Raw genomic sequence first — 26,891 nt, 5'->3', positions numbered from 1 at the left:
CCTGTACATCAAACTTCAGCATAGGGTCAGTTGGGAATCTTGTCAATTTTCATGAAGTTAATTCTGATTTTAAGGCAAGTCTGTTTCTTTTCACAATGTGGCTGAAAACACACACGATGAACAGTGGACTGTAGCACTGTGACTCAGATGTTTTGTAAGTGTGTGTGTGTTGCCTTTACCCGCCCACTCGGACTGCACTTCAGTAACCTGCCTGGTGATTCAGGTGTCACTGCAGCGTGTTCGTGACATTTGGTATCAAGAAGCCGTAATAACTGCATTTAATGGCTTCGAGTTGCTCCTTGAGCTGTTCTTCCGTTTTCCCCCCACACTCAGGAACCTGCATCAAACACTTCACCATGTCCCAAAGGTAAATAATATACTTAAAATGAAACATTTTCCACCAATTTAAGACACATTTCAGTAAAGAAACACTCAATAATCATCTTTAGTCTGATACACACATTACAATAAAAAACTCATACAGTATACAATTAAAAATCTACATAAAGTCCACAAAGAGGTCCATGCCAGCCTTTTTCAAAAGTGCAAGGGTCAAAGGTCATCCTGGATGGCAAGTCTTCGTGAAAGTTGCAAGGTCAGGAACCATGAGCTTTCCATGGTGTCGAGCATTTTAATGTCCATTTATCAGCATGAATTAGAATTAATCAGGCAATCGAGCTTCAAGCGCATTAGCATATTCGCTCCCCGGAGACTCTCGGTGCGTCTCGAAGCGCATGCTACGATACCATCGTAATGAACCTATTTAGTGCAGGAGTATGTAGTTTGGGAAAGCCTGTAATGAAATACTGCACGACAGTGACATCTGCTGGCCCAAATGAAGATTGTCCGTATCGAACTGGGTGTGTGTGGAGCGTGTTCAGGACTTTGTGCGACACCTCAGAAAAGGAATCAGTCGAATAAAGACTCGAGGTCAGGGTTCTGTGTTTCCACATACTTAAGGAAGTCAAAATCTTCCACTAGGAACTCGACCTTCTTCCACTGTTTGGTTGTGCGGCTCCCCTGAGGAGTCTTCATCGAAAAGCTCTTTATATTTAGACACGGCAACACCACGTTCTTGAACTTCACCTCCATTCCCCAATTCTGCACAAACAAGAACGTAAAGGAAGACATTTGTAACACTATTTCTCCGGTATGACTCTGGGAGCGTCTCTCACACTTAAAACACGCATTACCTGTCCACATGTAGCGCAGAGAATGGTACAACCTGGCTCCCAATCTTCAAATGTCCGTTCAAGATGAACTTTCCCTCCAACCTTATAGAACTTCCTGTTAAACACAAACGCACAGTTAAACCAGCCTCAGATTATACGAACAGTACACTCCGCAGACAGAGCCTTGTAATTTAACAAACATGACCAAAATCTTGAAATGATGACAAATTGAATGCATCATATATGCAAAGCAGTGTTTCCCCAACCATTATATTGGGTGGGTGGGTGCTCCCCGAGACCCCGTGCCACCTCCACACGCATTTTAAGGTCCCCTTAAAATGAACATACCATAAATTCAACAATGCAGAGTGCTTTTTGCACCTAAATATCTTATTACCCTCTGAAATGAGTAATAACCATAGAAATAGGAAGCTATTGTCATGTATGTACATGCAAAATCAGCCCAGCAAGCTGCAACTAATGGCCCTTTTCCACTACCCTTTTTCAGCTCACTTCAGCCCGACACGGCTCGCGTTTCGACTACCTCAGAGCAGCACGACTCAGCTCGCTTCAGCCCTGCTTAGCACCCAAAACTCGCACGGTTTTGGAGTGGGGCTGAAGCGAGCCAAACCGAGCCGAGTGGGGCTGGGGGCGTGAGCAGACACTCCCCTGTGCACTGATTGGTGAGGAGGAGTGTCCTCACATGCCCACACACGCCCCGGGAGCACGCTGGGATCTGTAAACACCGTAAACCCGGAAGAAGAAGAATTATGAGAATTTCTGAAGCCTTATGCGCCTCGCCTCATCTATACGCTCTTGCCAGTATCTGTTGGCGTTGTCGGTGACAACAAGCCACAGAACCAAGACCAGCAACACTAACAACTCCATGTCCTCCATGTTTATTGTTTACTACCCGGGTCGTGAGACTACCGCTTAAAAGATCACTGATGTCACTATTTGCGCCGCCTAACGACATCACGTGACGTCCACCCACTTTCGCTAACTCCACCCAATGTGTCCACCCACTTCCAGCCAGCACGGTTCAGCACGGTTGTAGACGAAATGCAACTCCAACAGCCCCACTCAGCTCGACTCAGCCCAACTCGGCCGCATTGGTAGTGGAAAAGCGGCATAAATTAACCAGTGCCCTGGTGGGAGTTGCCGAGTGGCTCGACCGATCCTGCCTTACCCTGAATGTAAGCAAAACAAAAGCATGTTGTTCTCCAAAACTAACCTAAACATCTCAGATGTAAACATCTGCATCAAAGGTGAACAGATTGAGATTGTCAGCGAATTTGAATATCTTGGTGTACTACTTGATCGAAACCTGAGTTTCAAAAAACACAAGATGATGACAAAAACTATTAAATATAACTTGGCTAACTTCAGACAGATCAGATCCTCTCTATCCACAGAGGCTGCAAAAATATTTCTGCATGCTCTTATTTTCTCACACATCTCGTACTGTATCACCTGCTGGGAGCAGGCTAGTCAAACAGCAATCAGGCCCTTAGAATCACTGTACAAACAGGCACTGAAAATATTTGACAAGAAGACACTTATGCCCCTTTTCCACCAAAGCAGTTCCAGGGCCAGTGCTTAGGTGGTGTTTACATTAGACTGTATCCGTCTCGTTTTCGTCGCGGATGCACTGTCCGTTCACATTAAAACGCCGGGAAACGACTCCACAGGCGGAACAACTTGAATCGGCCAGGGCCCACGTATTCAACCCAGTTCGTATCTGATCCGGTGCTGTGTAAACATTGAGATACGAGGAAACGCAGTGCTGAGCTCTAGCTGACGTCGTCATTGGACAACGTCACTGTGACATCCACCTTCCTGATTCGCTGGCGTTGTTCATGCCACGTTGGTCATGTGACGCGACTGCTGAAAAACGGCGCGGACTTCACTTCCTGCTATTGTTTCCGCCTTGTATCACCTTTTTGTTTTTCATTAAAGAGTATAAAAGTATGAATATAATGCTTTGCTTTGTCATTCTTAATGTTGTTCATGGTAAGATGCAAATACTGCCCATTGTGTAGTTATGATTGCCTTTAGGCTTGCCATCCTTCCACTTGCAAGTGGTGAGTGACTTGCGCATGCCCGATATGCACTGGGATCACAGACACAGCGGCTCAGTCCCGAATCACTGCTCGCGCGCTCTGTGAGCTGCGCAGGGCCGGAGTGCGCACCCTCCAGAGGGCACTCGCTGTTCAGGGCGGAGTGATTTGGAGCGCAGCCGCTGAGGAGGAAGCGCTGAGCCGCACTGACACATTTCAACTTGCGTGCTGTCTAATTAGTCATGTGATTAGCGTATCCGTGTATTGGCGTTGCTGTGTGCACGCGAATCGTTTTAAAAACGTTAATCTGATGAGCCGCTGATACGGTCTAATGTAAACACCACCTTAGTTTGGAACCGGGTTTTCTTTTTCCACTGACAAAGAACTGGCTCTGGGGCCAGAAAAACCGGTTCCAGGCTAGCACCAACTCTCTGCTGGGCCAGAGGAAAGAACCGCTTATGTCAGCGGGGGGGGGAGTTGTTAAGACCAACAACAATAACAAGACCGCGAAAGATCGCCATTTTTAAGCGACGAGAAGCAGCAGCTGTACAAATGCGAAGTCATCCATTATTATTATTGTTGTTGCTGCTGCTGCTTCTTCCGTGGTGTTTTTGCTTCGATATTCGCGCCAAGGTTTATGTAAACGTAGCGACGTAATGACGTGGCTTCCCTTAGCACCGTGAGCTATGGAAAAGCAAACTGGTTCTCAGCTGGCTCGCAAGTTGAACGAGTTGTGAACCAGCACTGGCTCCGAACCAGCCCTGGAACTGATTTGGTGGAAAAGGGGCATTAGATACCACCACTGTGACATACTACATAGGAAATTGTGCCTAACTTTTAGTAATTTCAGATTTTTTTTTAGTGCTGTCAAAAATGTCGCGTTATTAACGCGTTAACTTGACTCAATTTTAACGGCGATAATTTTTTTAATCGCGAGATTAACGCTCTGTGACATGATGTAGGTTTTTCATAAGCTTTTGAAACTGCCAGGAACTTGGAACAGAGACTTTGCTTAGAAAAACGATAGCAGCTAGACTGTAATGCCACGCCCCGCACAGCCAGAGTCCTCTGCCCTCCCCCGAAGAGCCACGGTGCTCGGCTTGGGTTTCGTTTTCCCATCGGCGGCTCCAGCCCCACTTTGCAGTGGCTGGGACAAGACGTGTTATGCTCTGCAATAAAAAAAAAAAAACACATTAGTACAACCAGTGTTCGAACTATGCCGATATTTTCGGGGGGTCCCTTTTTTTCCCTTGGGGGGGGTGCTTGCGCTTGTCTCAGAGCGCGGATCTCCATCGCGCGCTCACTTCGGATATGCAAATGCTTCCCGTTACACACGATTGCTATGTCAATAAACATCATTTTGCCAATATTTTAGAGACCCCCCAACATTTCCCACATCATGTTTTCAAGGGATCTCAGATCCCCCGAGTACCCCCGTAGTTCGAACGGTGAGCAAGCCCATTCACTTTTTTATGCTGATAAGAGAATTACATGGTTTTTCATGTGACAAAAATGTGCGATTAATCGCGATTAAATATTTTAATCGCTTGACAGCACTAATTTTTTTTCAAACGTATATACAGTCTACAAAATCCTAAATGGCTTGGCTCCCACCTGTTTGCAAAAGTTTGTCTGTTACCGTGGCTCTGTAAGGTCCACTAGAATAGCTTCTGTACATAGCTGCACTGTACCCTTTCGCTACTCAGCATTTGGACAGGCAGCCTTTTCTGTTAAAGCTATCACACAATGGAACACCATTTCAGACAACTTAAACTGTGATATGCTTGGTGACTTTAAAGCAAACATAAAAAAACCACCTAAAACTCTCGCAACAATGTACCACTAACTGTGCGTGTATGCGTACCTGTGAGGGGTACTTCCTTATTGTATTGTCTTCGCTTGCTGAGTGACTTTTTTTTTTTTTTGTACTCTGTCAATACTTGCTGAGTGATATTTGATGTTTTATCTGTATTGTTTTTATTTGTATTCATGTCAACACTTGCTGAGTGATTTTTTTTTTTCTGTGCCATTAAGTAGGGACTGCAGATGTAAATTAGCCTAAGGCCAAGTTTACATTAGACCGTATCTGTCTCGTTTTCTTCGCGGATGCACTGTCCGTTTACATAAAAACGCCGGGAAACGGGAATCCGCCAGGGTCCACGTATTCAATCCAGATCGTGTCTGATCCGGTGCTGTGTAAACATTGAGAATACGCGGATACGCTGTGCTGAGCTCTAGCTGGCGTCGTCATTGGACAACGTCACTGTGACATCCACCTTCCTGATTCGCTGGCGTTGGTCATGTGACGCGACTGCTGAAAAACGGCGCAGACTTCCGCCTTGTATCACCTTTCATTAAAGAGTATAAAAGGATGAAAATACTGCAAATACTGATGCAAATACTGCCCATTGTGTAGTTATGATTGTCTTTAGGCTTGCCATCCTTCCACTTGCAAGTGGTAAGTGACTTGCGCACAGCGGCTCAGTCCCGAATCACTGCTCGTGCGCTTCACTCGCGCGCTCTGTGAGCTGCGCAGGGCCGGAGTGCGCACCCTCCAGAGGGCACTCGTTGTTCAGGGCGGAGTGATTTGGAGCGCAGCCGCTGAGGATGAAGCGACGAGCCACACTGACACATTTCAACTTGCGTGCCGAATTAGTCATGTGATTAGCGTATCCGTGTATTGGCGTTGCTGTGTGCACGCTAATCGTGTATTGGCGTTGCTGTGTGCACGCTAATCGTTTTTAAAAACGTTAATCTGATGATCCGCTGATACGGTCTAATGTAAACCCCACATAAGGCTAACTCTGGTGCAATGCATCAAATGGCAACATTTATGTTTTTAATTGCACATGGTCCCTTTCAAATAAAATGAAATGAAAATGAAATATATAGGTCTAGACGACACTGGCACTCAACCCAGAAGTGAAAATAAAGGGTTTCGCTGCATGCACCGACTGCCATTCGCATCCATATACAAAACCACGTCGCTAGATGGCGCTGTTGCATGATTTGACCTCGATTCTGTTCCTGGCACTATTGCTGGGTTTCAGTCACATGACTTTTCTTCGCAGTTTTACTGGAAGTGAAACAGCTGGTGGTCTAGCAAATCAAAACGGCTGCCGTAGTGCAAACACCTAGCGATAAGTTATCAGAGTACGCTCGCGATCTAGAAGCCACTGTTGGCTTTAGATATATTTAGAAGATTGCTACGTGCAATGGAATCGACCCCTACAGTCTGGGAAAGAAGGATTTGTCGTACGATCTCAAACTACCCTTCAGTCGAGTTCCCCGACACCTCGAACTATCTGGTGTTGCAGACGTGCTTCTACACCGCAAAACAGATGAAAGCGTGGAAGAGTATGGAGGCTTACGACTTTTTTTTGTATGTGGCTGGGTAAAGGACCACGCTATCAAGTCGCTGCCGAATGAATCCTGTATTGTTTTTGCCCGTGTAAGTATTTTTTAAATAAAAAAAAAAAAATCTTTTCGTTCACGTCTTTACAACGAAGTGCTGAGAGTTGAAGTGTAAACAAACAACAGTTGGCTTGATTCTCACTGGTGTTGGCTCTTATCTCTCAGCTAAATCATTCACAAAGATCATCAGAAACCCCTTTAAAGACCTGGATCTTAGTTAAACAAGACGGAGAAGTGATCATGGCGCATTGTAACCGTACGGCTGGGGAAGAATTTTGTCGAGACCTTCATGCATATGGACTTTGTGAGGAGTAAACAAAGAAACAGCTGGGGACTTTAGCGCTTCATGACTTTTTTTTTTTAAATTAACGTAAAATAACACGTAGCAAGAAAAGTACTTGGAAAACACAAACCTTTCACCAAGTGATCACTGCAAACTCGAGCATGCTTCGACTCGGATCCCTTCGATTTCAGTGAGAGGTTCAAAAGCCACCTTTCTCGACGTCTTTTTGTGAAATCCTGTGTTCGTTCACCCTTTTTTATTAGTTCACGGGGAGCCCTGAAGAAACTTTTATCAGTTTCACGGTTTGATCGATTCGAACAACCTAAAACAACGCAAGCGTAAGGCATTTTTCATGCGAGTGAGTAATGCACCTTCTCTGTACAAACGCTTTGTCAACTGAGCTTTCGTAGCCCACCAGCTTAAGTTTTGAATAACTAATGGGGCGGATGTGATGCCATGTGAAACCCAGCAATACTGCAGGCTTTGGTGTGGGACTTTTGCCTGTTGGGTTGCAGGTCTGTAGTTGACAGCCGTATGGCTAATATTCTAATTTCAGCTGCTATATTGTTCAATCCATTTTGCACTATATTGGTTGAAGAGAGCAACTGGACTTGCTTGAAGATTCTTGAAAAGTTTCGCCTCTCATCCTCAAGGCTTCCTCAGTTCTGTCTGACTAATAGGGAGCATCCAGTATTTATCCTCTCATGGATCATCATAGAATCCGAATCAGAATGCTGATGGCTGCATTGTAGGTGGCTGATAAAAGATGTCATAGACACCCACCTCTGTTCAGTGATGGTCGTTCCAGGTTGACAAAAATGAATGATCCTCTCTGGCTAAGATGTCTGCCAGTTTTCTGGAAGTCCTCTCATACTCCCGCACCAGTCGAAGGGGTCTCATCCCAAAGTGCGTAGAAACATATCTGTGAAGAATCTCAGGATTCGGATTCTATGATGATCCATGAGAGGATAAATGTGACCCCTCACCGAATCCAGGGACACATGTCGGCCGAAACGAATCCGAGATAATCGCAAAAGAAGCATTTTTTTTCGAAATTTGTGATTTTTGTTTTTTTCCCCATCATGTGCAAGTTGAGATCTTGAAGAATGCAATCAGTATTTCAGATAATAGACTGTTTTGTTGGAAAAGCATACATTTTTTGTTGCAAATTGTCTCGTTTTTGTCAGGACTGTAGCCTGCTGGGGGGTGTGGGTAAATTACCATATGGGCCATTCACATGATGATTTAAAGTCATTTGGTTTTTTTTCCACGAATCAGCTGTATGATGCGAGCTGAGCGCATGGCTACTTAACTGCATACAGGCGTGTGATTTCACTATGGAATGAGTTACTAAACAGAGCGCAGAGGAGCTGAAACACCGCGAAGCAAACAGACACACGGTATTTACATCGGAGATCACCATTTCTAGCAAAAAAAAACCGCAACCTCGTTTTCCAGATTGAATAGAATACTTGAATGATCGGATGATACACGGACCGTTCTAGGATTACATTCCATCGGAGGCATTGGTGTGTGCAAGGCGCCGTTTCTCTTTCTGATGGGGTAAGTTTATTAATCTAAGGCTGTGTGGTTATTTTTGCATGTAACGGAGAGTGTTGTGGTTTGGTTAAGCCTAGGTCACAACCAGACGTACGATTTTTTGGCCGTGTGATTTTTGGCGTTTCCCAATTTTCTGCGTTTTTTTTTTTTTTTGTTCACAGAGAAAGACGCGCGTTGGCCGTAAGTTTGTCTTGCAACCTGAAAAAAACGTAAGCGCCCGTAGAGTTTGTTTGACATGACAAAGAACCTCTGCGGCCGGTCTGCGGCTCGAAAATCAGCACATCACACGCGCGCTCTCTTGCGTTTCTTGCGTTTTTTGCATGTAGACCGGCTGTAGGAGCACGTACGTCCGGTTGTGACTGAGGCTTTACATGAAACTAGTGTTGTGTTAGTTGTCATCATCGTGCTATCTTTCTTTCTTACGGTGTGAGTAATTTTTCGACCACAAAACGTTAAAGTATACTTTAGGACTTATTTTTGTATTTCATAATTGTTTTGGGCATACTTTGCATGGAAGGAAAATTGACATGGTGATCTTTGTTTACATGAAAGTAGTATCGTGCTAGCTAGTAGGGGGTAGGGCTTTCCTTAATATCATGCAAATGAGCACCATTATGTGCCCGCCCTACACCCAGAGTAGCTGAGATGGAAAACTTTGAGGGCGATTTTCTCCCTTTTCTGTTTTAAGAAGTATACACTTTCAAAAGGCCACACATTCTTCAAATATTGTCAGATCTCCACATGGAAGGCATCATTGGAAAGCTTAGAAACTGTACTTTCTGAATCTGTCAATAACTCAAAATGCCCCCAGGCCGACATGTGTCCCTGGATTCCGTGATCTGCCACAAATACTGGATGCTCCCTATTAGTCAGACAGAACTGAGGAAGCCTTCAGATGAGAGGCGAAACGTTTTCAAGAACCTTCAAGCAAGTCCAGTTGCTCTCTTCAACCAACCACAGATTACTATGTACCTGGATGACTGAGATTCTTCACAGATATATATTGTTCAATATAATAAAATAAACTTCATTCATCCCTCGGTGGGGAAATACACACATTTCAGCAGCTCACAAATCGAAAAGATTCAGGAATAGACAGGAACAAAAAAGAGTGCACAAAGTATTTAAAAAAAAAAAGATGCATTTTTTTTGTTGTGCAATAAAATTAACTACTGAGCTGAATCGCCCGTTTCCAGTGTTTTCATTTCAAATCCAAATTTGCCTTCTCAAATATGCAAGGGGCAAAATTTAAAAGGTAAAAAAGAGCAAATTTAATGTTGAATCGTGCCTAAATCAGCCCTAGATGCCACCAGAATGCACCATTTGAAGTCTCTAATCTCAGTTTACTAGGAGAGCGTGCCCCCGGACCCCTCAGCGACCCTTATGGGCTGAGCTTCGCATCACTATTTTTTCTGTGGAAAACCCTGCAGTTAGATCTGATGTGGGAACACGACTCACGGAAAATCTCGGTTGATGTTGACGTGCTGTGTGCCGTTCACGAGTCTCATATCATCTCCACGGGCGACGGCCCTGAAGCAGCCACGGCAGTTGAACTCAACCTCATCAGCGGCATACCGGAGCCTCCTCCTCTCCATCTGCTCGGCCTCCAGGTGGCGCACAGCTATTGCCTCCTGCTGCAGCTCGATGATCTGCACACGCAAAACAGCAGTGGAATCAAAACCAGTTCAATTCACTGACACAAGCCAAATGATGTGATTTAATCTGAAAAAAGCTTGGTGTAAGACCTTTCTGCGAAACTCCCTGGGCTCCATGCTCTGTACATGAGCGATCGCCCTGCCAGTTAGCTGTTCCAGATACTCATTGGTCTTCTCTCTGCGCATCTCCCGCCCGCCTATTTGTGCCACCACTGAATAGACGCTGTTCTTGGCTCTGGCCCGCCCACTGGCCTGCTGCTGCGCGATCTCATTGGTCAGAAGCCCGTAGCGAATCACCACGTTGCATTCTGGGATGTCGAGGCCTTCCTCAGCAACGCTGGTCGAGATGAGGAGGTTGAGGTTGCCGTCTCGAAATGTTTGAATGGTATCTTTTTGCTCCCTCTATAAATGAAAGACACATACGACATTCATTCATTAACTAGTTAACTTGCCATTTGGCAAGCACCATTTAAATCGCTCGTGCTTCATAGAAAACCATTTTCTGTGGAGCAGGAAGGAACTAGCTCCGGTTCCTGTGGTGGAAACACATCTACAGTGGGGCAAAAAAGTATTTAGTCAGCCACCAATTGTGCAAGTTCTCCCACTTAAAAAGATGAGACAGAATGGGGGGAAAGAATCCAGGAAATCACATTGTAGGATTTTTAATGAATTAATTGGTAAATTCCTCAGTAAAATAAGTATTTGGTCACCTACAAACAAGCAAGATTTCTGGCTCTCACAGACCTGTAACAACTTCTTTAAGAGGCTCCTCTGTCCTCCACTCGTTACCTGTATTAATGGCACCTGTTTGAACTCGTTATCAGTATAAAAGACACCTGTCCACAACCTCAAACAGTCACACTCCAAACTCCACTATGGCCAAGACCAAAGAGCTGTCAAAGGACACCAGAAACAAAATTGTAGACCTGCACCAGGCTGGGAAGACTGAATCTGCAATAGGTAAGCAGCTTGGTGTGAAGAAATCAACTGTGGGAGCAATTATTAGAAAATGGAAGACATACAAGACCACTGATAATCTCCCTCGATCTGGGGCTCCACGCAAGATCTCACCCCGTGGGGTCAAAATGATCACAAGAACGGTGAGCAAAAATCCCAGAACCACACGGGGGGACCTAGTGAATGACCTGCAGAGAGCTGGGACCAAAGTAACAAAGGCTACCATCAGTAACACACTACGCTGCCAGGGACTCAAATCCTGCAGTGCCAGATGTGTCCCCCTGCTTAAGCCAGTACATGTCCAGGCCCGTCTGAAGTTTGCTAGAGAGCATTTGGATGATCCAGAAGAGGATTGGGAGAATGTCATATGGTCAGATGAAATCAAAATAGAACTTTTTGGTAAAAACTCAACTTGTCGTGTTTGGAGGAGAAAGAATGCTGAGTTGCATCCAAAGAACACCATACCTACTGTGAAGCATGGGGGTGGAAACATCATGCTTTGGGGCTGTTTTTCTGCAAAGGGACCAGGACGACTGATCCGTGTAAAGGAAAGAATGAATGGGGCCATGTATCGTGAGATTTTGAGTGAAAACCTCCTTCCATCAGCAAGGGCATTGAAGATGAAACGTGGCTGGGTCTTTCAGCATGACAATGATCCCAAACACACCACCTGGGCAATGAAGGAGTGGCTTTGTAAGAAGCATTTCAAGGTCCTGGAGTGGCCTAGCCAGTCTCCAGATCTCAACCCCATAGAAAATCTTTGGAGGGAGTTGAAAGTCCGTGTTGCCCAGTGAGAGCCCCAAAACATCACTGCTCTAGAGGAGATCTGCATGGAGGAATGGGCCAAAATACCAGCAACAGTGTGTGAAAACCTTGTGAAGACTTACAGAAAACGTTTGACCTCTGTCATTGCCAACAAAGGGTATATAACAAAGTATTGAGATGAACTTTTGTTATTGACCAAATACTTATTTTCCACCATAATTTGCAAATAAATTCTTTAAAAATCAGACAATGTGATTTTCTGGATTCTTTCCCCCCATTCTGTCTCTCATAGTTGAGGTATACCTATGATGAAAATTACAGGCCTCTCTCATCTTTTTAAGTGGGAGAACTTGCACAATTGGTGACTGACTAAATACTTTTTTGCCCCACTGTACATACTGCCAAAGCAAAGGTGTATCCAACATTCCTGATGAAATCTGAAAGAATTCGTCCTTAATCCCCTTTGAAACTACAAGATTTAACTGGACACCCAAAACGTCCTCCACTAGGGTCCTACCTGTGTCATGTGGGTGGCGCCATTTCCTGCTCCGACCAGATTGGCAGCGCGGATCTTGGCACGCTTCAGCTCTGGGTTTGCAGACACCCAGTTGTACAGGCAGCGTGTGATCTCACGGGTTTTGGCGAAAATGATACCACGAGAGTTCTTGTCTTGGAACTGGTTCACCAGGGTGCGCTGCAGCTGTTCCAGCTTGGGATTCTCATTTAACTCATTGGACGCCAGCTGCCTCAGCTCCACTCTGTTCTCTAAGTAAACAAGATCATCATGATCAACCAACTCCTCCTGGAGCACTGAGACTGGAGCTAAAATGCACTCGTTCCATAATCATGGCCAATTTAAACGTGACTCTTCAATTCACTTTTCAGTGTAATCAAAAACGGACATTGCTCATGAAAGGCCACATAAGAATATTCAAAATTTTTTAAAATTTAAAATCAGTAAAAAATAAATGTAGGCAGACTGACTCTGCTCTGTAATCAGGCCCGTCACTGATGATATGATGTCTAAAGAAATATGGAGCCAGACTAGACTGAGTTTATACCATTAAAGAGTCCTGTGAGGAACTGATCAGTGATGTCCAGCACGTTTCTCTCCTCTGTGGCGTAGAACTCCTCCAGAAGCCTCAGAGCATCCACCATGCGCACAGTGTCGTTAATGAGCAGAGCGTCGTTAAATTTTCGCAGGTGGAGAGCACACCGTGTCAACAACCTGTCCTCCTCCTGCACACCTGCAAACCACAAACGCACACGTTCGTAAGCAAACGTTTTCTTAAAATGTGGCGTCAACCCCTAATTCATATTACAGCAGTGTCTAAAGGTTCATCAGACTGATGATATGAACAAGGAAGAGAAGCTTGTAGGAAGAATCTTTATACAGAAGACCTACGTCATACAATATGATTTTCAGTAGGGCTTTGGAAAAATTTAATGAATGAATGAATAGACACACAAAAATAAAATACATACAATCATTAAAAACTACACTTAAATAAACAATGAGTAAATCTCATCTCATTATCTCTAGCCGTTTTATCCTGTTCTACAGGGTTGCAGGCAAGCTGGAGCCTATCCCAGCTGACTACGGGCGAAAGGCGGGGTACACCCTGGACAAGTCACCAGGTCATCACAGGGCTGACACATAGACACAGACAACCATTCACACTCACATTCACACCTACGGTCAATTTAGAGTCACCAGTTAACCTAACCTGCATGTCTTTGGACTGTGGGGGAAACCGGAGCACCCGGAGGAAACCCACGCGGACACGGGGAGAACATGCAAACTCCGCACAGAAAGGCCCTCGCCGGCCACGGGGCTCGAACCCGGACCTTCTTGCTGTGAGGCAACCACTACACCACCGTGCCACCAATGAGTAAATCATTCTCATAAATAATATAATAAAACAAGAGTGCTCGGAGAGCCCAATATCCCCTGCTGGTAACTGTGCCATAACTCTGGTAAAATGCGACTGAATTGAACAAAATTGCATGTTTAATGCGTATTACCGACATGTAACAAAGAATCCTGTCAAGTTTCGTGAAATTCCTACAAAAATTGTGAGAGGAGTTGATTTCAGAAGGCGAGTACGCTTCCTGGGACGGACATCGCTACGACATAATCCCCCTTCGGGCCTTTTGGCCAGCCGGGGATAAAAATTGTGAGAGGAGTTGATTTCAGAAAGCAAGAACACCTTGATGAAATTGCCAAAGTACAAGTTTGTTAATAATCAAGCGCATAACTCTGGTAAACTTTGTCCAAATTAAACGAAATTTCAGTATGCGTACAACTGTCATATAACAAAGCCTTTTGCCAAGTTTGGTGAAATTCCTCTACGAATTGTGAGAGGAGTTGATTTCAGAAGAACGTACACCCTCATGAAATTGTCAAAGTACAAGTTATTTAATTTAATCAAGGGTCAAAACTCTGGGAAAATGTTCACAAACGAAATTAAACCCCAATACGCGTATTATCGTCATATAACAAGGCCTTTTGCCAAGCTTCGAGAAATTCGTCCAAAAATTGTGAGAGGAGTTGATTTCAGAACGCAAGCGCACCTTCATGAAATTGTGAAAGCACAAGGTTGTTACTCGAGGGCTGTAACTCTGGTAAAATGCAACCGAATTGAACAAAATAACAATATGCGTACTACCGACCTATAACAAGGCCTTCGGCCAAGTTTTGTGAAATTCCTCCAAAAATTGCGAGAGGAGTTGATTTCAGAAGGTGAGCACCCTTCCTGGGACAGACTTACGGACATTGCCATGACATAATCCCCCTTCGGGCCTTTCAGCCAGTGGGGGATAAAAAACCATGATCATGACAAAAAACAATAATATTGATTAAAAAATAAATATATAAAAAATAAACAAAAGCCTAATTATTTACTACGAAGGAACTCTTCATCACTCTTATAACCACAAGATTTACCTTGTACCAACTACATGCAATCATCATGTCTCTATGAAAAATATGCAAATCGACCCAGAACCATGTTCATCTGAAATACTTCTAATGTACAGTTTTTCATCTTTAAACTTTAGGCCACACCTCCTAACCGAGTCTGATGTTTGCGTGAAGTGACGCCAAACCATGCAACCGAGTAATTCAGGAGTCTCAAGTCGGCCAACATTTCTTTTTCTCCACGCAGTCTGAGCCAAGCTTTAGGCTTCCATTATACAACGTTTCCTTCTTTAGTGAAGGAAAATTTGGCCTAATGGTTAGAGAAGCAGCTTGGGGACCAAAAGGTTGCCATTTCGATTCCCTGGACCAGCAGGAATGGTTGAAGCGGCCTTGAGCAAGGCACCTAACCCCCAACTGCTCCCCAGGATAAGAGCATCTGCTAAATACCATTAATATAATGTAATGTTGTAGGTCTAATGCTGCTAACATCAGACACTAAATACATCTTGAACACAATTTTTTGGCTGATCGAATGATTTACATCTACGGTACTCCTCCAACAACCATATCTTCATGGTTGCCATGGAAATATCCTCTGACCTAGCTTTTCCAGCTCCACCACATCAGCTTCATACTCCTGAGTGCCCATCTGCCGCAGAGTGAACTCATGCTTGTCTAACGACATGAACTCGTGAATCAGCGTCATCATCATCTTCAGATGATCACCAAATGGGTCCTAAAAAAACAAAAAACACACACAATGTTAAAATAAACATGCATGCACGTTCATACAAGCTTTATTTTAGCACCAAGGGTGCGATAAGTGTTTTAGAAGGAAGACCGTCATACATAATGCCGCACATCCACAATGTCATAGTTCTTCATAGGTCTGGGGACGACGTGTTTAAGCTCCGTCTTATTATATTCAGTCGACACGATAATGGAGTCCAGGTTTGCGCAGATCTGTTCAGAAAAACAGTGACAGTATTTAATATTCTACATGTAAAAGAAAATGACCTGCTTACATACCTGCAAACTAGTCACCTTTCGGCGAAATTCGCCGTTTTGATCCCAAAATAGGTCACTTGTGTGAATCGTGTAGATCCGAAGAGTTTTTTTTTTGGGGGGGGCGCGAGGCTACGTTGCCGAACATTTGGTTTCAATGTACTACTACTTCAAAGTACTACTACTACTTTTCTCCTCACACCCACATTCAGACCATTTCCGCCTTCTTCATACTTCAAACGTCTCTCTGATTGGATGACATTCCAACGAGCCAATAGTCTTACAGAACGCTGGACAGTATCCGCGAATTGTAACTGAATAGAGGCGGGGTTTTCTTGAATACGGGTGTGTATAGACCCTTTTCACGTGACGTCACGACAAACGCGGCCGCCATTTTGGACATGTACTACCAGTAGTTTACCACAGCCAGCATTGAGGAACGGCAGCAAAGAAAGTGTTTATTTTCAGCAAGACTTCCATCATGCCACTATATTGTTGTGCACCTGGATGTAGTAACCATCAACAAACAAGGCAAGGGTTATCATTTTATCGGATCCCGGTAGATGCTGACCGACGGAGAAAATGGATAGCGGCCATAAACAGGAAAGATTGGCAGCCCTCGGCATACCAACGCTTGTGTAGTGACCACTTTGTTGGAGGTAAGACGAATAAAATTAGCCAGAAAAGGCATTACATTGCTGTTAACATTCTGTGGCGGCGAGTGTGTAACCAAACAGGCTAAAATAACCCATTGTAACCTCTTTGTTCTTCTGTAGTAGCTATTAGCTAACGACATTAGCTAGCGTTGTGTTCCTTTGCTGTTGGTAGACTGGAGGACAGATCAGAGGCAGTGTCCTACAAACAGCGCTTAATTTGAGGGGGAGCAAGCTGGAGCGCGCTCCGGAACCTCGGGCGTTGGCTCCGGCAGCTATTTACACTGGATCCGGTGATCCGACACCTCTTTTGACTATGTAACATAAAAAAAAAAACCAAAAACAAATAATTAAATAAAAAAATGCCAGTTTATTTAGTGTTAATGTCTGATTTTGATATCTGTCTTGTTGGTGATTTCTCTCATGAAACGACATCCACAAAATATCTGCAGATGAACTTAATTTGCAGTGTTATTACAAAACATGCCCAGAAGCGCAGCGCCCCCCTCCCCCCCTCTTTTTTTCCGCTCCGGAGCCGCTCATCCTCTGCGCTCCGGGACCTCCCACTTTACAAATTAAGCACTGCCTACAAATAAGTGTTCAAAACAAGAGGAACATGTATTTGTCTCTTAAATCCAGGCCGTTCCCTGTAATCTGTAACAACGGTTGGAGAAAGTAATGGCAAATAGTGAGTGCACAAACCGTAGAAGGTAAACTGTACACAGCGCCAGGGCAGTGTGATGGTATGTCTACTTTTAGATTGTGTTAGCTTATCAATGAGCACACTCGTCACTCGACGAGTTTCACGTCTTTACGACGGATACTTAAATGTGTGTTAGGTATTATTGTTGCAGTCTAAGCAGTCATTGTAGCAGCTAGATGAGCGAGAACCGAAAGGGTCTGTGCCATAAACCGTTATTTCTGTACGGCGTTGCTAATGTGTCGTTACTGTTGTTATTTCTCCCTCTGCTCGCCCTGTAAATGCCCTACGTCGCTGGATAGCGAAGGTGTTTTCTGCATCTCGCTCCTTTTTCTTGTATGTTCTCCGTTTGTCGCCTTCCTCGCATTCAAACCAATTCGAGCCGAAGTCTGCTACATGTCCAAAATGGTGGTCGCGTTTACGAAGGTCACGTGACTGAAAAGGGTCTATAGGAGGATGGCAGAGATCATCCAAACGCAATGCAGAGCGGGACACTGAGTCTTGAAAACAGCTCACGGAACCATATTTTCTGATTTTTTCCGGAACTCTATATTACATCTGGAGACGGAAAAACATTTTTAGTATGCGGAGAAAGCTGTGTTACGATGAGTGCGATTTAAAGAGGCTTTAGGGTGTTTTTTTTTTGGTACCTGTGATTTGGCGATCTGTGAGTCGCGTTTTTATGACGTAAGACGCAAGGGGCGGGGCTGTTACGTTTGAACCGAACGCGCGACACGGAAGATGTTTCTGTGGGCTGAAACAAAACAGAAAAAAAATGTCAAATCAGTTTGAATAAAGTCATTTTTTGTTGAACATAAGGATCTATAAACACGTGTTTTGGGTAAGAGAAATCATTTTTATGTGAAACTATTGGTGGGATTGTCAAAATTATAACGTAATACGTGTTGATCTCGGTTGTATTCAGAGAACCAGTTGTGCGTGTGAGTGAGAGAAAGAGAGAGTGTGTGTGAGTGAGAGAGAGATTCTCACTCTCACACACACCCTCACTCACACACACACTCTCACACCATGAATTTGGCAGCACTGAAGGAAAGGAAGGCTGAATTTGGTGTGCTGCTGGTAATAGGGCAGAGGTGGTGAAGAAGGATAGCATGGCGCGAAAGAGGCACATGGCAGAGCAGCATAAACGTACCCTTGAACGGCTTGTTCGGGCCAAAAGGTCTAAAAAATGATAAACTGGTCTGCTGAAGAAAGTTTCCAGTGTCACACTTCAAAAATTACTTTTTTAAATTCAAATTTTACTTTTTATACTTTTCCTTCCTTAATGGTAATGTAATGAGGTGTCAGATGCAAAACTGAAAATTGCAAAGCTAAAAATGAATAAATCTTGTCTTTGTTTTAAATGTTGTCTTTTCCCTTTATTTTCCTTGATCGCGCGCTGTTTAAGGGGGCCGGGGGGGGTTACCGGTAGTTTGTCACCTTTTTCAACCCTCATGAGTTTGCAGGTATGGGTAAAACAGCCTCCTATGATAATAATGCCCAACTGAAACGTTCATTCATTAACACACATCTCCGGTCACTCAAACCCACCTCCAGCACGTGTTTGATGGCACCATCCAGCGTTCTGGCTCCTCCGGTACCCGGTGAGGCTGTCAGGCCCAGGATCTGAGGCAGACCAGTCACGCCTGTAATCTTCATTTTCACGTAGCGTGCCATGATTTTATTATACACCCCTTCCTTATGAGTGTGATGGCACTCGTCAATGATCAGCAGCGTGAAGTCTGAAGGAAACGCAAGAACGAGCACAAAAAAAAAAAAAAGGATGAAACAAACATTCACTCTCTGAAGCGTGGACTATCAATTTAGGCTCCAGCAAACTTTACATGCCATGATTCCATCCAAATCCCTTTTTGTTTTGTAAACAATATTTCACTGGGCTTCCTTCTTTTTTTCTGGATGTCAGGGTCACACTTGTTACCTGTGAGCTCCACATGCTTGCCCTCCTCTGTGTTTTTTAAGGCATTCTCCAAGATCTGAGCTGTGCAGATGACCAGGCTCGAATCCCTGACCACGTAGCCGAAAAAGTCCTTCTCGCTACTGTCCCCGCTGATTGGCACCATCTTCACTGAGCTATCCAGAAGGGGCTGGAACTCGTTTTTAAAGTGCTGATCCACCAGGTGCACCTACAAAACACACACTTATTATTAGCTCATCTGGCCGACAGCCGATGAGTTCAAGCCCATCGTGTGTTGTCTGTCGGGCGTCGTCTATGTTTCATGAAAATCGCTTCTTCACGGGTTTTTATTCTTTTTGACAGGAAGGTAGGTCTGCCTGGGGTGCATATATAGCTTCTACCCAAATTTGCATAATCGCAATTAATAATGAAGATATGGAGTAATTAATCAATCCCTAATGAAAGGTTTTCTTCACCTCTTGCCCCCCAACCTCTCGAGATCAATGCCTTCATGCCACCTGCAGAATTCTGGGGCGAAGAACCGCGAAAGCAGACAGGGACCCAGAGATTGGTTTCACCGTCGTTTATTCACAGTCATTCGCCAAAGATGAAACATACACAAAAACTTTTATACTTCTTGTTTATCTGTGTCTGCCCTGGACTGTGCATAAAAATGTGTGTGTATGCTTGTGTGCACGCGCGTTAAAGAGGTGTTGTGTGTGTGTGATGTGTATATGGGGGGGGTGTGAGCGAGTGACATCATTGCATGCTTCAGAGACTGTAGTCAGACCTTGAGCAGGTCACGTCTTAATTACATCATTGTTCTGATGGAATGTTTAGATGTAGTGAAACCTTGGCGATGTTCAGACACATTTCTAATCAATATGACATCATTTTGATATCTGTATCTGTGTCAATCTTGAATCAATCATAAACAGATAAAATAAACAATATTTCTGATGATATGACATAATAGCAAGGTACAGACAGATTGTAGAGGCCATTGTTTACGCACACTCTTAGGTCACAGGGCAATATGTACTTACGATAGCAAGAGAATGTCTAAACACAGAGATTGTTTATGCTATGAAGTCTAGTCTAGGAAGGTCAACTGCATCAGAAATAGTTTAAAATAATAAAAGGATCTAAAACTAATGAAAATGAAAAGCTAAAATATTAAAATAATGAATTCTTAACAAATGATTCCTTGTGCAGCAATAAGGCTAACATAAATCACATTCTGTAGCTATAAAACTAACATGAATCACTTAATGCAGCTTTAAATCTAACATTAAATCGAACAATTCAACACTGAAGAGACTGATTAAATCTAACACCTAATGAGCAGTTTCCACACACATCACATTTTCTCCCTCAATACTTCACCGATTTTGATTCATTCTGGCATAGAAATGTAGGGGTGCATATAACTTCTACCCAGATTTGCTTAATTACAATTATGAACCTTAAAGGAAAAGGCAACTTTTGGACAAAACCAGGTGTGTAATAGGAGAAAAACATATACGTAATCAATTCCGTTAATTATTTCCATTATATATCGAACATGAAAAAATATTTTTAACTTTGAAATCATGAACCGACACAGAGGAGTCGAAGTTGGAGGAGGCAGCCATTTTGAGATTGTGGGCAACTATAAACCAATCAGAATCTTCCGTTAATGCGCCTCCCTCTGATCTGTGACGTCACTGAGCCCATGAAAACAGTGTATACAAACAGATCACTGTGATTAGGAGTCCCGGCGGGTGGCTTGTATTCGATTCGTTTATATCCCGACCTTGTCAGCTGTCAGATTTATGTTCATGGACCCGGTAAGCTGGTAAATAATATTTATTTTTTTCTTTCTTTACCAAATTCTAACAGAAAACGAGAGCGCCCGAAAGGGAAAACCGAGCCGAGCCGCTTCACGCATGCGCAGTAGGCTTGGTAGGACAAATCCAAATAGGAGTCATTCAGGATTCAGCCATGTTTTTGCTCCGTGTTTTTACTCAACCAAAGTTATACAGTATTATGAGCTTTAAGTTGCATAAATAAAACCATTTGGTGAAACTTTGAAGAAGCGATTGTACTGGTTTTTTACCTTCTTACCCTGAAGCACTGAAGAGTTCTTTTCAGTGGTGGGCCGCATGACGTCACGCAGTAGATCAATATGGCGGAATGCATCTTCGCTGAGCTCAGTGCAAGCCCATATTATTAAAAGTTAAAAGATACTGTTATGTGGTCTGTTCTTTCTCTATAAATTCCATGATCGATTACTTTATATATTTATCTATCTATCTATTTGTGGTGATTTTGTACAAAAGTTGCCTTTTCCTTTAACGAACAGTTAAAAAAACCCCATTCACTTCTTCTCGGTCAATTCCTCGCCGTTTTGGATTCTTTCTGGCAAATAGGTCAGTATTCCTAGGGTGTATATAGCTTGCAACGTTTATTGCACAAGGTGGGCCACTTTAGATCGTTCCTTCTGGACTAGACGGGGTCGGAGCGAGCTACGCCGTCGTTGATGGCCTCGTTATAGTTTTGTACATGGCAGTCTATAAGGGAACTAGTGATCTACGTATAATAGTCCTCTGTTTTTAGGACACTGCACTTGATTACTGAATGATATTTAATTAATTCATTTTCCCTATTTTCTGTGTTTTATATTACACAAAGCCATCTTGGCATCCTTTTCAAAAAAAAAAAAAAAAGACGAATCATTATTACTGTTACACACTGAAAACATCAAACTATTAATACAACATACAAGCTGTTAATGAAATGCTACGATCAAACTAACAGCCACTGATTCTGAATGTAATATCGGGATTTTTACAGAGCTGTAGACTGACAATTGATGCATATTGACTGGATCCGAGCACTTGGTACCTTGTTGACGAGAACGGCTACTTTGGCATTGGGGTGAGTCTCTAGGTGCTTCTTGGCCACGTAGACAGCAGCCCGAGTCTTTCCTCCACCTGTGGGCAGCCAGATGATGCTATTCTTCCCTCGCAGAGCAGCCTGGACCACCTCCTGCTGGTACGGCCTCAGCGATATGTCCCCCATCTACACACAAGGGCAGAAAGTCAGGAGGTCAAACCCCAGCACCACCAAGCTACCACTGCTGCCTCAAGGCTTTTAACCCTCAATAGCTCAGCTGTATAACAATCAGAATCAGAAAAAGCTTTATTGCCAAGTAATTGTTGTAACTACAAGGAATTTGGCTTGGAGTTAAGGTGCTCAATAAATAAATAAATAAATGCTAAATAAAGACAGTCAGTTCTAATAAAGGAGCTACATAAAAATGGTCTAAGATATTAAGAAATAAGAACTAAATAAACAAGAGTTTATTTACTTAAAAGGAGTTTAAGTCACTCTGGGTAAGGGTGTCTCCAAAATGCTATAAATGTAAACACGGTGCTCGAAATGTGAAAAGAGAACTTCTTCGATTATGGTTTAAAACAGAAGTTTGTTATTTTTTGAACCTGATACTGCTTACAGGATGAGTTGTAGTTCGAAAGAAAACAGGTATAAGCCTTCACTTATTACTAACTGACAACCACGCACATCCCTCTGGGAAATATACGCATGTCAGATAGTATGTCAATATTGGAAATTATAGCACTCCAAAGGATACTTGAAAGCATTTAAAGAAAGAAAAAAAATACTCCCCCAATATTTCAGAACAGCTCTGAACGTCATTCCAATCTTTTTTTTTCCTGCTTCACTTAAATACCATTTTCTTCTACAAATTATTCAAATGTACACAAATACAATAATAAAAATTTTAAATAAAAAAAGACAACCCAATATTTCAGAACAGCTCTGAACGTCATTCCAATCTTTTTTTTCCTGCTTCTCTTAAATACCATTTTCTTCTACAAATTGTTCAAATGTACACAAATACAATAATAAAAAATATAAACTAAAAAAAGAAACACAACCCAATATTTCAGAACAGTTCTGAATGTCATTCCAATCTTTTTTTTTTTCCTGCTTCTTCTAAATACCATTTTCTTCTACAAATTAATATGTACACAAATACAATAATAAAAAATATAAACTAAAAAAAGAAACACAACCCAATATTTCAGAACAGCTCTGAACGTCATTCCAATCTTTTTTTCCTGCTTTACTTAAATACCATTTTCTTCTACAAATTATTTAAATGTACACAAATACAATAATAAAAAATATAAACTAAAAAAAGAAACAACCCAACATTTCAGAACAGCTCTGAACGTCATTCCAATCTTTTTTTTTCCTGCTTCACTTAAATACCATTTTCTTCTACAAATTATTCAAATGTACACAAATACAATAATAAAAAATATAAACTAAAAAAAGAAACAACCCAACATTTCAGAACAGCTCTGAATGTCATTCCAATCTTTTTTTTTCCTGCTTCACTTAAATACCATTTTCTTCTACAAATTATTTAAATGTACACAAATACAATAATAAAAAATATAAACTAAAAAAAGAAACACAACCCAATATTTCAGAACAGCTCTGAACGTCATTCCAATCTTTTTTTCCTGCTTTACTTAAATACCATTTTCTTCTACAAATTATTTAAATGTACACAAATACAATAATAAAAAATATAAACTAAAAAAAGAAACAACCCAACATTTCAGAACAGCTCTGAACGTCATTCCAATCTTTTTTTTTCCTGCTTCACTTAAATACCATTTTCTTCTACAAATTATTCAAATGTACACAAATACAATAATAAAAAATATAAACTAAAAAAAGAAACAACCCAGCATTTCAGAACAGCTCTGAACGTCATTCCAATCTTTTTTTCCTGCTTTACTTAAATACCATTTTCTTCTACAAATTATTTAAATGTACACAAATACAATAATAAAAAATATAAACTAAAAAAAGAAACACAACCCAATATTTCAGAACAGCTCTGAACGTCATTCCAATCTTTTTTTTTTTCCTGCTTCTCTTAAATACCATTTTCTTCTACAAATTATTAATATGTACACAAATACAATAGCTTTTTTTATGTAGCTGCTTTGCAGATGGACTTGAATAATCAATTGTTTATTATTTTACAGATAAAGCAGCATGAAATGTAGCACAGCGACCTGAGGTCCAAAGGTTCTCTCTTTTTCTTAGTCATTCTTATAAAGAGAAATGGTCATAGGATTAACTTTTACCTTTCAGCAGAGCTTTCAGTCGACAAGTTGTGTTGTGAAGAGAAGAAATCTGCTCAGCTCTTTAAACGAGCCACTCGGTTAGCCTGTTTGTCTGAGAAACGAAACTGAAAAGAGAAGAAGTGGTGTAAAGGAAGGGCCCAGTTAAGGAGGTGCAAGACGTACTGCAGCCAGTGGAACAAATGATATTCATCTAGTGTTGGTAGTCGTAGCAACAGTGTCATAGCAACATACGAGTTGTTTTTTTATATTTAAAAAAAAACAACAAGTCTATTTTCTTACTGTGTGTTTGCTTGTCATTCAAGAAGCCGGTAGAAAATGTGTGTAAATGCAACCTGCTACATTAGAAGGTACAAGAAGAGCAGTGGCTGGTTTTCTTCTCAATTCGTCAATCTTTCAGAAAACATCAGCACACGGATCATTAAGGAAAGGTGACGAAATGAAATAGAGCTGGTCATGATTCACACACGGAGGATTTTAACAAACGACAACTACTGCTTAAAAAAACCAACAGGATGTAGGTAGGAGAAACCCTTGAGGAGCCCTTCATGCAGCCGAGTGACATCAGGAAAAGAAAACCGAAGAAGGGATTCCTCGAACTGTGTTCTGCAGCTGAAATGAAACACACAATTAAATGGGATGTACCAAAGTAACAAAAGTTTACTTTTGCACTTGACATCCCTCGCTTTCCGAACTAACACATTACATCACATTTACAGCAAAGTCACAACAGGAAACATCTTAACTCGTAAATGGTACATTATAAAAAGGTTTATTATTTTTTTTTTAAAAACAGAATTACAGTACAAAGAAATGCACCAAAATGTAGCATGAACATTATCCCATTTTTTTCCCTTTACCATTACACAGGACGTGTAGAACTTTAAAAATAAATAAATAAAAAATAACCAGCCTGATATGAACACTGCATTCAACCAAGTCTGATTCAAGTATGTAACCGATATTGGGGGGGGACGACAAACATTAGAGTGAAGAACCATCCATTTATAATTTCAACAGCACTGCGCAAAGTCCTCAGAACAAACTTCTTCAGGTAAATGAGGTCATGAGCTTATTTCTTTAATGCAAAATAGTAAGCTTGTTGGGATCATGCAAAACAGGAACAGGCACAGACAGGTACATAGGGTGTGTATTAATCTGTTATCATCACCACTGAACAGACACTTTAATGAAAAGGTTACAGATACAGTGTCGAGAAAAGTCCGTTTTGACGTCTGGGAGCTTTTTTGTGACCGTTTTCCTGATACTGAAGAGCAGACGAGCTTATAAATGAAAATACCTGGCACGGATACTGTGTACAAAACCAGCTTACGGTATTACAGTGGAGTTTGGCATGGCATCATGAACTCTCCAAGCACTGAAGGAATATTGTAGTGATAAATATGGCTTATTCTTGCAAACGACCAGAGGTTTGAATCTGGGATGCGCTGCTCTGATGTGGAGTATTATTATATTAACACACAGCACAAACTGATGTAAAGCGTACTGCTATCATGCCTACGATATTTTTTTTTTTTGTGAAGTCAGCTCAATTACATCAGAATAACAGATTATTCTATCCACATTCACCGGATATGAGCAATCGTGCGCTCTGATTGGCTACTCTACTACTAGGATATCACAGCTCATATACTGTGAGTAGAAGGGGGAAAAAAAAAACACGACAGAGCGTGTTGCTGAACCGAGGACGAAATAAAAACTACTCAAAAACAAAACCTCAAAAAATACAAAAAGGGCAACAAAATACTTTTTTTTTCAAGAATTATTATAGCATTTTTCATAAATTGCTCCTGTCATTCGCCGGTTTGTTTACATTCTTCATCCTTAAAGGAACAGTCCACCGCACTTCCATAATGAAATATGCTCTTATCTGAATTGAGACGAGCTGCTCCGTACCTCTCCGAGCTTTGCGCGACCTCTCGGTCAGTCAGACGCGCTGTCACTCCTGTTAGCAATGTAGCTAGGCTCAGTATGGCCAATGGTATTTTTTGGGGCTGTAGTTAGATGCGACCAAACTCTTCCACGTTTTTCCTGTTTACATAGGTTTATATGACCAGTGATATGAAACAAGTTCAGTTACACAAATTGAAACGTAGCGATTTTCTGTGCTATGGAAAGTCCGCACTATAATGACAGGCGTACTAACACCTTCTGCGCGCTTCGGCAGCGCATTGATACGGAGCTCAGATATCAATGCGCTGCCGAAGCGCGCAGAAGGTGTTAGTACGCCTGTCATTATAGTGCGGACTTTCCATAGCATAGATAGAAAATTGCTACGTTTCAATTTGTGTAACTGAACTTGTTTCATGTCACTGGTCATATAAACCTATGTAAACAGGAAAAACGCGGAAGAGTTTGGTTGCATCTAACTACAGCCCCAAAAAATACCATTGGCCATGCTGAACCTAGCTACATTGCTAACAGGAGTGACAGCACGTCTGACTGCGTCTGACTGACCGGGAGGTCGCGCAAAGCTCGGAGAGGTACGGAGCAGCTCGTCTCAATTCAGATAAGAGCATATTTCATTATGGAAGTACGGTGGACTGTTCCTTTAAGCATTACAATTTGTTGAATTTTTTTTTTTAGACTGGTTGAAAAAGCGCAAAGAAGTTTGAAAATTACATCACTGAAATGTCCAAGGAA

The 26,891-nt window shown here is 42.2% G+C and overlaps 1 protein-coding gene across 1 annotated transcript; it reads right to left on the bottom strand.

The window, feature by feature from the left end:
* Positions 1-421: 421 nt before the first annotated feature.
* Positions 422-24,904, bottom strand: dhx58 (DEXH (Asp-Glu-X-His) box polypeptide 58). The gene is made up of 13 exons (XM_060901986.1): positions 24,510-24,904; positions 24,231-24,334; positions 21,946-22,122; positions 19,084-19,288; positions 18,696-18,886; positions 15,636-15,749; positions 15,387-15,522; positions 12,928-13,113; positions 12,384-12,631; positions 10,235-10,546; positions 9,948-10,138; positions 1,194-1,287; positions 422-1,101 (listed from the first exon to the last, which is right to left on the bottom strand). Exons 3-13 carry the CDS (start codon positions 22,120-22,122, stop codon positions 910-912), a joined length of 2,046 nt encoding a protein of 681 aa, XP_060757969.1. The 5' UTR covers positions 24,231-24,334; positions 24,510-24,904; the 3' UTR covers positions 422-909.
* Between the last annotated feature and the right edge of the window lie 1,987 nt (positions 24,905-26,891).

Source organism: Neoarius graeffei, chromosome 20 (genome assembly GCF_027579695.1).
Source record: "Neoarius graeffei isolate fNeoGra1 chromosome 20, fNeoGra1.pri, whole genome shotgun sequence".
Lineage (NCBI taxonomy): Eukaryota > Metazoa > Chordata > Actinopteri > Siluriformes > Ariidae > Neoarius > Neoarius graeffei.
The sequence above is the reverse complement of the archived record's forward strand: the minus strand, read 5'-3'. Positions and strand labels throughout refer to the sequence as shown.

Excerpts from the sequence above, each read along its gene's own strand:
- dhx58 (XM_060901986.1), bottom strand. The coding sequence starts at position 22,122 with ATGGGGGACATATCGCTGAGGCCGTACCAGCAGGAGGTGGTCCAGGCT. Across the intron at positions 15,523-15,635 it reads TTGTGGATGTGCGGCATTAT|GACCCATTTGGTGATCATCT; the intron begins GTATGACGGTCT and ends TTGTTTTTTTAG. Across the intron at positions 1,288-9,947 it reads AACATCAACCGAGATTTTCC|GAAGTTCTATAAGGTTGGAG; the intron begins GTGAGTCGTGTT and ends TGTGTTTAACAG.